This window comes from Populus euphratica, unplaced genomic scaffold (assembly GCF_000495115.2).
Source record: "Populus euphratica unplaced genomic scaffold, PopEup_1.0 scaffold72.1, whole genome shotgun sequence".
In the NCBI taxonomy this organism is placed as follows: domain Eukaryota; kingdom Viridiplantae; phylum Streptophyta; class Magnoliopsida; order Malpighiales; family Salicaceae; genus Populus; species Populus euphratica.
The window spans coordinates 129,186-142,417 of NW_011499922.1; the positions used below are offsets into that span (position 1 = coordinate 129,186).

The window sequence follows — 13,232 nt, forward strand, 5'->3', positions numbered from 1 at the left end:
TTTTTTTGTCCTTCATTACCTTTCTCTTTCTCATTTCTATTGTTTTTATAGGCAAAAACAAGAGAAGAACAGTGGACAGGGCGGCCACTGTGCTGCTGTCCCAAATAGCCCAAGATGTACGTTCCTTCCATTCTTCCACCACATGGTAAGCAAGTGGGTTTTATTATTGTCTTTTTAGGTCATCGGAAAGGACTTCGGTCAGAAACAGGGGAAGAAAAAAATCTTCTTCTTCCCTTGCTTTACACGTATAAGGAAATAAAAAGACACATAGTCCCTTCAAAACGGCACTGTTTCGAGCTCTTTTTATGTAAATAGTGCATAAAATGGCGATGTTTTGGTCAAAAAGCGTCGTTTTATTTAAAAGAAAAGGGGAGCAAAATGTGTTAAAATTCACATTGGTTTTTAGTTTGTAACTTATTCAATCAAGTCTTAACTTGCAATTTTAATTTAAAAATCAATGCAATTGCATCTCTACTAAAAATCAAACAGCGGCCCTAACATTAGTCATTTGTTTCACTTTAATCCTTGATCTTGAAGTTATGCAATTTGATTCTCAATTGAGCAATAAATTTCTAATTTTTTTAATTTGGATCTTGATTTAGTTTTAATTACAGCTTTTCTATTTACATGTCTTTTTCAGTTTGATCCTTGATTTTGAATTTCTTCAATAAAGTTCTTAATTGGCCATCAAACTTCAATATTTATGCACTTAAGCCCCTGATTTGATCAAATTAACTTTTAAAATTATAATTTGACCCCATAACTTTAATTTCTTCCCATTAAAGCTAAATTGACTTCAAAATTAATTTTTCTTGCAATCAAACTGTTTGTAAATTCAATTAAACCTCAATAAAATTTAATTGAGTCCATAAACAACTCATTTTGAACTTTTCTTTTTCATATTGAATTTGTTTTATTAACAGGGCTCTTATTAGTCAATGATATATTGTCATATTTCACTCATTGTATTTTTAGACTTAACCAATTTTTAGTCATTTTCTATACACTTTGGCATCCTTTTTCACTGTTATATTGTTTTGATAATATTTTTTATTTTTTTGTATTTATTTTTTTTTTAGAGAAAAAAAATGAATTGGAGAATAACCCAAAAATGTATTATGATACCCTATGTGAATTAAATAAAATCTTTAATTTGGATGTTTTTTATAACTTAAAATTTCTTGTTTTCTAAAATTATGCAATTTTAACTAATTTAACTTCAAATTTAAAGTTTATTTTTTATTTAAGTGCTAATTGACTTTTTAAAATTGATTAGAATTATTGAAAAGATACTTTGTTTTGGGATTTTTCTGTTTTTTTAAATATATATAAAAAATAAAGACAAAAAATTGGGTTATGATAGTTTATTTCAATTTGATCCTCAGAAGTTCTTTTTTAATTGACCTAGAAATTTAATTTTTCTCAATTTTAGTTACCCTTTTACATTATTTACAATGATCAAATTTTAATATTTATTTTTTCAAAACCACTTAAAGCACGTATAATATAGCAATTAGGTTATTTTGATAAAATAGATTTGAGTATTGATGATAATAAAATGAATTTGAAAGAATATCCATCTATATATCTATGTTATTGAAGACACTTGAAACTTAATCAGGTTGACGAACGGATTATTCCCAGTTTAAAGGATTCAAATCCTAGAGAACATAAATAAGATTTTTTTTTTTTTAATGAATATACAAATCCATATACGAGTGATTTGTTTAAAAATTGACTGAGAAACTTTATCAATTAGTTCTTGTTTTTCCCCTAAGAAACACTGGGTAATTACTAAATACTATTAAAATAATCAATCCAAGAAATAAAAATCAGCTTTTGCTGGAAAAATAAAATATTTGAATTCTGGTTGGATTCTATGATTCAATATTCAAGGTATGAAACAATTACATTGTATGTGTCGAAAAAGAGAAAAATCATAAATCGGGATTCCATGTGCATGGCATCTTTATTGGAATACTATTTTACAAAGTAAACAACTAAGTACAACTATATCTACCGATCTGATTTCCAACAGCTGACTTAGCCGCACGAAGATGCTTCTCCTTTGAGAGTAATTTAGCCATCCTACACCAACAAAACAAAAACCTTAAGAAATAAATAAATAAAAGAATTATCAAGATGAAACAAGGAGTATTATTCGTTCATTTATACTTTCTGAGAGCCTCTTCATTGGTCATCTTATTGATAGGTTCAAAGACTCCAGTAGCCAAATTCACCCTTGAAACTGGTTTCTTCAACAATTCCTCGCCCACTTTTACAAGATTCTCTAAATTCTCTTTCGTGGCAACATCCACAGATAAAAGTGTTCCGGTCAGAGTGTCATCCTGCATTGATTTTTCACACGTATTATAATGTTAGATTTCCCCACTTTGCTTCATGAATAAATACATTGGATGACAACATTAGCATGGTAAATAAGCACCTGAATTCGAAGATAATTTTCCTCAGAGTTAAGGGCTTGAAAAACAGTGGAAATATGAAAACAAGGAAAGAAAAGTTGTCCACCGCCCAAGCCACATGTCAGGCCGTCGCCACCAGCACCTCCACAAAGCTGCTGCAGTAAAGGAAGAGCAATATATTGTTGCCAGAGGGAACAAAGAAAACAGAGGAAAGAAGTCACGCAAAATGCAGCAGGGGAGAGGAAGAGCCGCCACGGCAACCGTTTACACGGAAAAAGTCAGGACTCTCCCGATTGATTGCTTTTGAAACTTCACTTATGGCAACTAAAGTCTGATCAAATTCCAAAAAGAAATGAATGATATAAGATTCTTTAGGTAAGTAATATTAAGTTATGAAATTTCGAGATGCTGAGGAAATCATAAACGTACTGGATTGTTTGCTGCCACACCACCATCAATAAGATTAAATTCTCTAACTTTGCCTGATGGATCTTTGGCTTCAAAATAATGGGCAGGGAGATAAGTCGGGGCAGCTGATGTTCCAATGCATATATCCGACAGAAGGGCATTCGTTGATGGGTTATTCTTCACCTTATAGCTAGAAAAGATAGTTGGCTCGAGGCGCTTGATGTCAAAAGTTGGGATCACAATATTTGTCAATGTCTGGTGCAACCGTGTATCTCCCAACTTTTCTTTGACAATACTATGCAAGAAGTTGCCATCATACTTTGGCCCTCTCAAAGTGTTTACCAGATTTGCAACTGACGAAAATGGAAAGCTATTGGCAGACAGTACTTAAATTAGTATCTTGATAAATAAAAATTAGTTATAATGAAATAATTCATCATCAGCATCACTTATTACCTGTCTTGAGGAAATATTTTAGGGCAGTTCTCAAGGTAGAATTCATTAATGTCTTTAGCAGCAAACAAAGGGCGGTTTTGCTTATTCGGTGCAGCTAGCATAGCAGTGACGAGTCCACCAGTGCTAGTCCCTGAAATCACATCAAAGTAGTCGGCAAGCCTTGCATCGGGACCATCCAGCTTCTGTAAATTTGAGAAGAAAAACTACTCAGTGATATATGCTGGAGATAAAACTTAAGCAAATACATTAGAGCCCGAAAGAGGCAAAAATAACAAACCCATAGGGTCAGAGAAAAACAGATACAAAATAAACGAACATTACAATTCTATATATACACACCAATGCACGTGAAACTATTAAGTGCTAAACTTAGGTCATCCTTTCAACTTAATTTCTTTTTCTGAGCCCAGAAACACAAGCATGCAAGATCTTGCATTTCTATTTGACGTGCATTAGTATACGTGTTAAAAGAGCCCTGTTTCTTTTCTACCTGAAGCTCAGACTCTAAAAAGGCAAGGATAGTTCCTGGTATAATGCCTCTTATTCCACCTCCATCGATGCTAAGGACAGTGATTTGGTTTCCATGAGCAGGACGTTGAAGAGGAGATCTTGGAGTTTGCATATTAACCATATTGATAAACAAATGCTAAAAATGTAAAGAGGGAATCAAGAGACCTATAAGTGGAAAAGTTAGAGAGTTTTAGCCTAAACTTTCTGAGAGCTTGAGAGATAGCTAGTATACTCAAATGTAGTTCAGTGTTGATGCCTTGCAATCTCCCAAGGGGGTTGTGGAGTTATTTATAGACTTCTAGTCCTTCATGATGTCTGGCATTTTCAACATATTTTTAACTTTTTAATCAACCAAATTTGACCATTTTGAAGTTTCTTGGATAGGGAGCAATTTTGAATCGATCCAAATTTTCTTTACTTGCCATCACTAAACAGTTCTTAGCTGACACGGTTCAAGTTGGACCACTTACAAATTGGATCCAAAAAGGGACCATTGAAAATCCCAAATTCACAAATAAAAGAAAGATGACACTAATTTGGAATGGTAGGTATTTTGGTGGCGGAAAGTAAACTAAATTAGTTGATGAATACCATTAAAGCAACTGGTTGGATTTGAACAAGTTATTTTCCCCAATTTTAGGGTCTTCATAATGACCAATAAGGTTTAGGTTTATGCATTCTTTTGGTTCAAGTAAGATGAAATCGAGTACATATGAGATGACTAGCAATCAGTGATTTAGAAATATTGGGATTTCACAGAACTTATAACCCAAGGCACCGACGAGTTAATATGTACGATTTTCCGAAGGAAATATTGGAGTCTACGATGATGGAGGAGAATCCAGAGATGATTAGCATTTAACACAACACAACATGTATAAAAATTGAAGAAACACGTGTTGGAAAATGTAGCAACATGGAAGTTTCGCCTTGACTATGGATAATAGGCTTAAGATAAAACCAGAATGAATAATCTTCAAAGAATAGAGAGAAAGACATAGATTCTAGTAACCAGATGTTGTTATTAAGATTGATATAATAACTTTCTATAGCTATATAATCTTGAAAGATTGGTTATTAAATTATTATATGACGTTTCTTGAATAATTTTAAATCATTTTCGAATATTCCATCTGCTTTGAGGGATCACATGTATATGGTCTGGGAAAGTTTTATATCTGATTAATTTTATCCTTGAGTTTTAAATTTTTCATGATAATTATGCATCGTGTCCTTGTGTTTTTCGTGTTAGTATATCCTTATAGTTTGATTATCATTTGAATTTCCAGTTCAATCCTTGTCAAGGAATAATGATGAAGTTTCCATGCATGAAAATTGTATTTTATTTCTTACAAAAAAAAAAAAAAGGACAGACAATGGTCAAAATCTTGTTCCCAGCAGCCTCACAGAAGGATAGGGTTCGAGGTCTCAAAGACAGAAACGCTAGCTTACGGTATCAAAAGCCGTCAATGGATCAAATCGAAGACTGATTTGTTGGAAATTAATATATCCAAACCGAAAAACAAGATTGGCCCATCATCATCCCTGTACAATACGCAGTTGCATGGAAAATTCAGCAAATAAAAGAGTTCAGAACTAGGAAAGTGGTAATTAATTAATGAAGAAATCCCATCTAGCTAACTCACCCACGAAACTCTACATTTTATAATGGTAGTTGAATTAGTGGCCGCTCTACTTTTCTAATGGTATTGCCTTAAGATCATGACTGTCCTGAACAAGAGCAAGCAAAGATTTTTTCCCAAATTTCCTCTCTTGTGGAGGTGGAGCATTCAATGGCTAGAGAAGTTTCTGCAGGTTCTTCTTCTGTTTTTAGCCTTCCTTCCTCTTCACGCTGTATTTTTCATAGATAAAAAGAGAAAGTAGTGTATCGGAAACTTAAATTATTATTTATGATTCCAGGGGAGAGTTGATTAACATTCCGCCAAGCCATCGGAAATGCACTCCAAGTTCGAGAATACACTCCACCAGATGATGGGCTTAGACTGTGTAGATCCTTTGCAACTTACACTTTCCTTATTGGGCCTAGCACCAAAACACATTTAATTAGAGGCAAGAGAATCTAAAAAAATAATAATATATAATGACACCTTTGGATCATCATGTTAACCTCTCTTTGTAGATAGTCCCTCAGAATCTTGGGGGTAAGAGAAGTTTTTTGTTTTTTGTTTTTTTTTCTGGTATACAAAGGTAACACCAGCACACTCAGATCTATGTAAAAAAACTAATTCAAAGATACGCACTCAGAAGTATCTATGTAAAAAAACTAATTCAAAGATACATGATCATTCAAAAAAAAAAATCACAATCAATTCAACAGAATAAATTTAAAATAATATTGTTATGGGAAGCAGATGAGATGATGTGTCTTCATCATATGCATCTTTTTTATTAATAAGAAATAAGGGGAAAACAACTTAAAGAAGAAGAAAAAACCAATGCCCATATATTGGCCATCCAAGCCTTTTATTTTCTTTTTCTTTTTAATTTTATATTTTAATATTTATTTTTATTAAAACTTTATATTGATTTTTATATTTCATCTTTCAACATCTAGTTTTATGATTTTTTATTTTTATTATTATATAATTAAATAAAAATTATTATTTAAAAATATATTAAACCCAATAAAATTTATAATTTAGATGCTGATGAATGAAAAAAAAAAAAAGACAAGAATGTGAATGTGGGAATGTGACAGTTAGCAATTATGTTTGCACTCGTACACCAGGACTACAGATAATTTTCGTGTTTTCATAGATTGTCAAGAATGACGGGAAGGGAGATTGTTTTAAGAGATACAAACTGCTTGCACCATTTTAAAGAAGGTCCGGTATTTCCAATTCTGAATATTTCGAGTCTTTTGCTTTATTTATTTCTGATCATTCCCCTTCAACTATGTAAAGTGAAGAGACATGATGCTTTAATTTAACTTGGAAAATTAATGATTGTTCAATTAATTACTCTTCGGTTTCATTTCTCAAGAAGTTTCCACTTTCCCTCTTTCTTTGTTTTGGCTTGAACACACACAAACATGTGGAAGAAGAAGACATCGTTGATGGGATAGATATGTTTTTTCTCCCCTTTTTTCTGGTTCGACGAGCAATGTCAAATGGATCATAGCGGGTAAGGAAATATAAAGGCTCGAAAATAGTGTTGAGCAACCCGAAAGGCTAGAAATAAAGCGTTCGGACTTGGTTTCCATATTGACCCAATTTCTTAAGTTCTCGTTTATGATTTAACTTAGATGTACACTATTTTTGGGCCTAATATTTAAATTACTTTAGGCTGCTAAATTATAAACATTTGAAGTGAATTTAATAGTACATTAGATTCGGCCACCTAAAATTATTTCAGTTTAAGACAAATCAGTAGCATAAGTCAAATAGGTTGTCTGATCTTGAATTTGTTGGTGTGCATTGTGAAATTCTGCTTAAATGTAAAAGTGAATCAGATAATTAAAACTGTTTTAAGGTTGCACAACAAAATTCAAGCACGCTTCAGTACTAGAGTTCAGTGCTAAAGTCTAAAGCCTGAATCAACTTAGCTTCGAAGCATGAAATTCAGTCATATTCCAGGCGGAGAACGGGTAATCAAAGCCATCTCCTGTCTGCAGAACGGGTGATCAAAGCCATCTCCTGTCTGGGAATAAGTTTTGAGCTATTTCTCGAACAGTGTCTTCAGGTTGTAAGGCTTGACGAGCCTATAAATATCATCCTCAACATTAACAGGAGGAGGGGGGGTTTTTTTTGTTTGAACGAGAGGCGAGGGGAAACGAAAAGAAAGGGGCAATTTTTAAACGACGGCCGCAAGTAATGGAAGCTCTCAATGGACCCCTGCCACAGCATGCCATTTTCACCTCTTCGTAGTAACCTGGTTACTATGCATGTGCACAGTACCGGACTAATTAATTGACCGGGTACTGTGCACATGCACAGTACCCCGGTTACTGTTTGTTGCGGGCTGGAACATCAGCCCAGCCCATACAGCTGGGCTGAGTCCAGCCCTGTAAAAAAGGGGCCCATTACATGTTGGGCTGATTTCGGCCCATTTTCCTTTTGGGCCGGGTCTGGCCCATCCGGCAAATTTTCTTCAAAGAATTTATGATTTTTTTATAATTTTGTTACTGTATTTTTTATCAATATTGATTTGTATTTTTATATTGTAAAGATACAAATTCAGTATTAAAATACTCGGTTTTCATTAAGACAAAAAAAAAATATAAAAATAAAAATGTTTTGTTTTTATACATACGACCTAGTCTCTCCAATATATATATATATATATATAGAAGGGATTAACTTGGCACTTACATAAATAAAAACAATCAACTTGGGATCCATCAGATAAGAGATGAAAGGCTCAACTTATATTTTTATAGAACAAAAAAAAATTCAAAAAATATGTGTATTAGCATGCATTTTAGCTTTAATAACCGGTTTATTCAAGCCATGAGAACTAGGCCAATATTATCAGATAAAAGTTAAATAATCAAATTGGGATCCATATAAATAAAGTGATTGACTTGAGATCTATATAAATGAAAATGACAACATCAACTTGGAATATATAAGATGAAAAATAAAAAGATCAAGTTAGAATCCATGTAAATGAAGGGATTGACTTGGAATTCACATAAAAATAAATAACAAGATCAATTTGAGCTATGTTGGATAAAAAAATCAGCTTGTAATCCATGTAAATAAAAGGATTAATAATTTGGAATCCACTTAAACAAAAATGATGGGATCAACTTGGAAAATGTTGGATAAAAGAATCGATTTGGAATCCATGTAATTGAAGGGATCAATTGAGATCCACACAAAAAATATGAAGCGATTAACTTGGAATCCAAATCTATTAAATGCTATTGAAAATAAAATTATCATCGGAATTATATACTTCACTTTAAAAATTGCCAATTGAAAAAAAAATTATTGTTGCCATTATATTGATGACTTTTGTTTAAAATAAAATGTCATTTGAGAGAGAGAAATTGATGAGTTTTGCTTAAAATAAAATGTCATTTGAGAGAGAGAAAATTTTCATTAGACTGATGGACTTTACTTCAAATAAAAATACCTTTTAAGAGAAAACTATCATTGAATTAATGAGCTTTACTTGAATCAAAAATGTAATTTGAAAAAAAATATATCACATAAAAGAAATTTAGTGTTGAACTAATAGGCTTTACTTAAAATAAAAATATTATATTAAAAAAAAATTGTCATTGAATTAATAGACTTTACTCTAAAATAAAATAGTATTAGAAAGAAAATAGCAACAGAAATGATGAGCTTTACTTGAAACAAGATTTGAAGGAAAATTCTTGTTGACATTTGATTGATAGGCTATGCTTGAAAAGTCTCCAATGGAAAAAAACTTCCATCAAACTAATGAGTTTTACTTGAAACTAAAAATATTATTTGAAAGAATTAAATTCTCATAAAACTAATATATTTTAGAGTTAAATAAAAATGATTTTGTCATCAAGTTGATGGCTTCAAACGCAAATATCATTCCTGGTTAAGCGTGAGACAAACAAGTCAAAATCAGAAACAAACAATAACAAAAATAAAAGGATTGTCCACTTAATTGCTCGAACTTTCTCATGCCATCTGCCCCTTTATATCTTTCTGCCTTGACTTTCCCATGTGATATTGTTCATATTCTTTGCTTACTTTTCATCAATATCATGATGAGATTGTTTCCTCAACAACTCATAACTCATGATGAAGTTTTTCAAATTATCATTTAGTTATTGTAATTGTCAAGGATTCAAACAAGCATAATTGTCCCAACTCATCTAAATGTGTTTATTTTTCTAGAAGTCATGCCATATCGAGACACATGCATCACCTGCAAACTCAGTCGAATGATTAAGATTTTATTTTAAAACATTTTATTTATGAAATCTACCTCTTTCTTATTTTAGGACCAAATCACAAATCTTAATCATCGTGTTGAAGTAGGTCCAATCAATAAAATGAAATCGTGGAGATGTATACTTGAAACAAAGTGCAAAATTCATTTCTCGATGAAAGACAAAAACCATGTCATTCAAAGTACAACGATAAAATTTTTAATTTTTTTTTTGTTTTTTATATAATCCAGAATGTCTAGTTCAACTGACACACATGACTCATTTTTAAACCCACAACCAATCTCTGTAAAAGACAAAAACCATGGGCGTTGGTTGTTTGTCCCAAAATTTTGACTGCTTTTGAAAATGCATGGCTCACATGGATTCTAAAGAAATGAAAAGCTAAGAGGTTTTATACCGAATGAGAGTTTTGGCTTTAAAAAGGAGATCATCGTTTTCTTGCTTCACGTATGTTGATCTTGCTCATTTATTAGTGAAAAACTTACGAATCAATGTCATAAGAAAATTTTATTGTCCGATACAAATACAACTCTAGAGTTCAGTGATAGAGTCTAAAGCCTGAATCAACTTGGCTTTGAAGCATGAAATTCAGTCATATTCGAGATGCAGAACGGGTAATCAAAGTCATCTCCTGTCTGGAATAAGTTCTGAGCTATTTCTCGAACAGTGTCTTCAGGTTGTAAGGCTTAACGATTTTACGACTCCCATCCCACATTAGCTTTGCAAATTGATAGTTGGCCTTTTCGGTTGGATGAATTCCATCAAAGAAGAAATATTCGCTAACGTTATCGCACAGTTGGTATACTTTCTGGCCGCAAGTAATCATGGAGCCTCTCAATGGACCGCTGCCACAGCATGCCATTTTCACCTCTTCGAAACCTTCATGCAAAAATGTAGAATTGGAATCAGATAGTCCTAACATCACATTAGCAGATAAAGGAAACAATGTAAGCTAGGGGGTTCACCATATTTTGAAGGGTTATTGAAAATTGCAGTTGCTACAGTGTAGGCATCAAAAATTGAATAAGTATATCCTTTTAGTTGGCTCTTCAGCTCTTTAAGAGCTTTAGGGAGTGCTCTATTGTGTAGTTTTGCCAGCAGCGTAACTTCTTCCATGCAGCCAGAGCCACCTGTGCTGGTTAGTTTTAGTGCTCGAGAGACTGGTGCACAGCCCAAAGGAAGCAACTTTGATAGGACAAAATTCCTTCCCCCTATCTTATAAATTTCCTGAGACACCAAAATTAATGTAATCTTAGTTTGATGAACTTGGGGAAGAAAATGAAACAAAGAATTAATTCATATGGTGTTAACATGTTAATTACTTGGATCACGGTTGTTATGTTGCCAATAACCATCTTGACATACTCCTTTTTGGAGTAGGATTGAAGCACAGTGGAGTTTGAGGTGAAAGGTACCATATAGTCGTTAGTTCCAATGCTGAACATGTAAACAGCTGTGGATAACAATGTCTCAACTTCGGAAGCTCCTAGTTTTTGCCTTAGCTGCTTCTCCATATTCTTGAAATTACGTAATTGTGTTTTAAGGTCCATAATCTATGAAGGAACAAGCGGGAAAAATGAAAAAACTATATAGTATAAGTAATCATGCAACTTAAGAGATGGATAACTTCATATGAACTCAGGTTTATGCACACTGATTTATTCAAGCCAAATCCAGTCCAACAGGCAGGAATAATTTAGCAATAGGAGCACATACATACCAGTCCTTGATTAGTTTCAACGAGCGCACCAGCTCCCCCTGATGCAAAGTTGACTCCATTTGTGAAATGATGGTTGCCGGGTTGTAAATATAGTGGAATTAATGGTAGCTTTGCAAATTCAGCTGCAACAAAGTTACAAGAATCATTTTGCCAAAAACATATTGTGTCAGTAATAATAAGTTGTAAAGAACAAACGAAAACAAACTAGATTTTAAGGATGCGGTTGGAATTGGGCGTGGCAAGTACTTGCTTTGAAGGAACCTTGGCCCTCCAAATTTTTCATAAAGCTGAATTTGAGTCTTAGACTTCGGAGTCTTTAAATTAAAAATACAAACAGGGCACCCAAAACTCCAGTTATTTTACATTGACCTAATTTTATTTTTTTATTATATCATAGTTAATCATAAAAACAACCTAACAGATTAATTCGATGACCCGCCAATCCGTGATATGGAAATTCAATGACACACACACACACACACCCAACAATCTATTTCAAAACAGAAAGAAAAGAGCAGGAATTAAAAAGGGAGAAGAAGAATTGCAAAGTATTGTACTTACCAATAAAATCTGGAATTAATCGACCATCACTAACCCTTCCTGTGGGATGCTTAAAATATGTCTCTCCATATGGAAAGATGTTTAGTTTGGGAATGTTAGTGTTGAGATAGATATTATTCCCAGCATCATAAAGGGAATCTCCGAAGATAAATAAAGCCTGATGAGAGTAACTGTGGCAGCTTGATGGGACTAGAAAACTTGCACAGAGCACCAAGAAACATAAAATGTTGGACCTTGAACTCCCCATGATTTTAGTGCTTCACTCTCTATTAACTCCGACCATGTTCCTAGTGCCATCTCTTATAGTATTCACCACGTAGCTCACAACTGTATATGGTAGAAGTGATTTAGTGATCAATTAGTAATATTGTTTTTTAATTCCGTAATCTTGCATGCCAAGAAACTAGTCTTGCATACCAAGAAACTAGTTTTCTACATTAATTAATGCTTGCTTTAACAAACCTGCTAAGGAAACACATAAGATTAATTTATACCATATTTGAGAATGCGGTGAACTTTCGCCTTTAGATGTTATATATATATACCACATCACAATTTCAAACACATGTATATATTTTTAAAAAAATACCACATCACAATTTCAAACACATGTATTTGCTCTTCTATGATCCATAATGACTTCCGTTTACAAAATGGATTTTCTCATGCCACTGGTCTTGTTCAAAGATGGCAGCTGTAATCTGCAAAAGAGCTGCTTATAATTTTATTTTATTTTTGTGGTAATGAGGTGTTTGTGAGGTCAAATTAATTTGTACAGAGTTAGTTTTGTAATGTCTTGGATTAATTACATATTATAACATTATATTTTAGACTGAAACTCAAGGGGATAGTTTAGTGGTAAAGATATTGGGCTTATGCTCGCTTTTAATTTCAGGATCGAATTTCACTCGTTACAATTGCTTAGAGCCACGCTCCCTGGTGTAAAAATCAATGACTTACTCTGTTTTTGTATGAGAAACTTCTGCGGGCATGGGCGCAAGAGTCCGGATGTTAATCTAAATGTATACTGGGCATTTCAATTAAAAAATAAATAAAACTGTCACATCACCAACTTTTAGTCCAACAAAATAACAATAAGTCATGGAAATAAAAATACACGCAAGCTAACCATTTAGATAGTAATTAAATAGTAAAAATTTAAAATTAAAAGGTTTGTTTTTTCTATAGTCTCAAGTTCAAGTCATTGGTTACTTATATAATAGCCACTGGAGGTTTACATGTTAGTTAAATT

At 33.0% G+C, this 13,232-nt stretch overlaps 2 protein-coding genes across 3 annotated transcripts in view; both read right to left on the bottom strand.

Annotated features, from left to right (window-relative positions):
• Positions 1 to 4,033, bottom strand: part of LOC105135185 (patatin-like protein 2) — a 20,872-nt gene extending 16,839 nt beyond the window's left edge. The window contains exons 1-2 of one of the 2 annotated variants that reach the window (XM_011039941.1): positions 3,778 to 4,033; positions 3,288 to 3,469 (exon numbers count right to left, since the gene is read on the bottom strand). In XM_011039941.1, coding sequence (XP_011038243.1) covers positions 3,288 to 3,469; positions 3,778 to 3,918 — 323 coding nt within the window. In that variant the 5' untranslated portion in view covers positions 3,919 to 4,033. The remainder of the gene's footprint in view (positions 1 to 3,287; positions 3,470 to 3,777) is intronic. The other variant, XM_011039942.1, reaches the window with a different exon arrangement.
• Positions 4,034 to 10,155: 6,122 nt separating this feature from the next.
• Positions 10,156 to 12,262, bottom strand: LOC105135187 (GDSL esterase/lipase 1-like). The gene is made up of 5 exons (XM_011039945.1): positions 11,981 to 12,262; positions 11,420 to 11,541; positions 11,022 to 11,252; positions 10,665 to 10,926; positions 10,156 to 10,578 (listed from the first exon to the last, which is right to left on the bottom strand). Exons 1-5 carry the CDS (start codon positions 12,225 to 12,227, stop codon positions 10,352 to 10,354), a joined length of 1,089 nt encoding a protein of 362 aa, XP_011038247.1. The 5' UTR covers positions 12,228 to 12,262; the 3' UTR covers positions 10,156 to 10,351.
• Between the last annotated feature and the right edge of the window lie 970 nt (positions 12,263 to 13,232).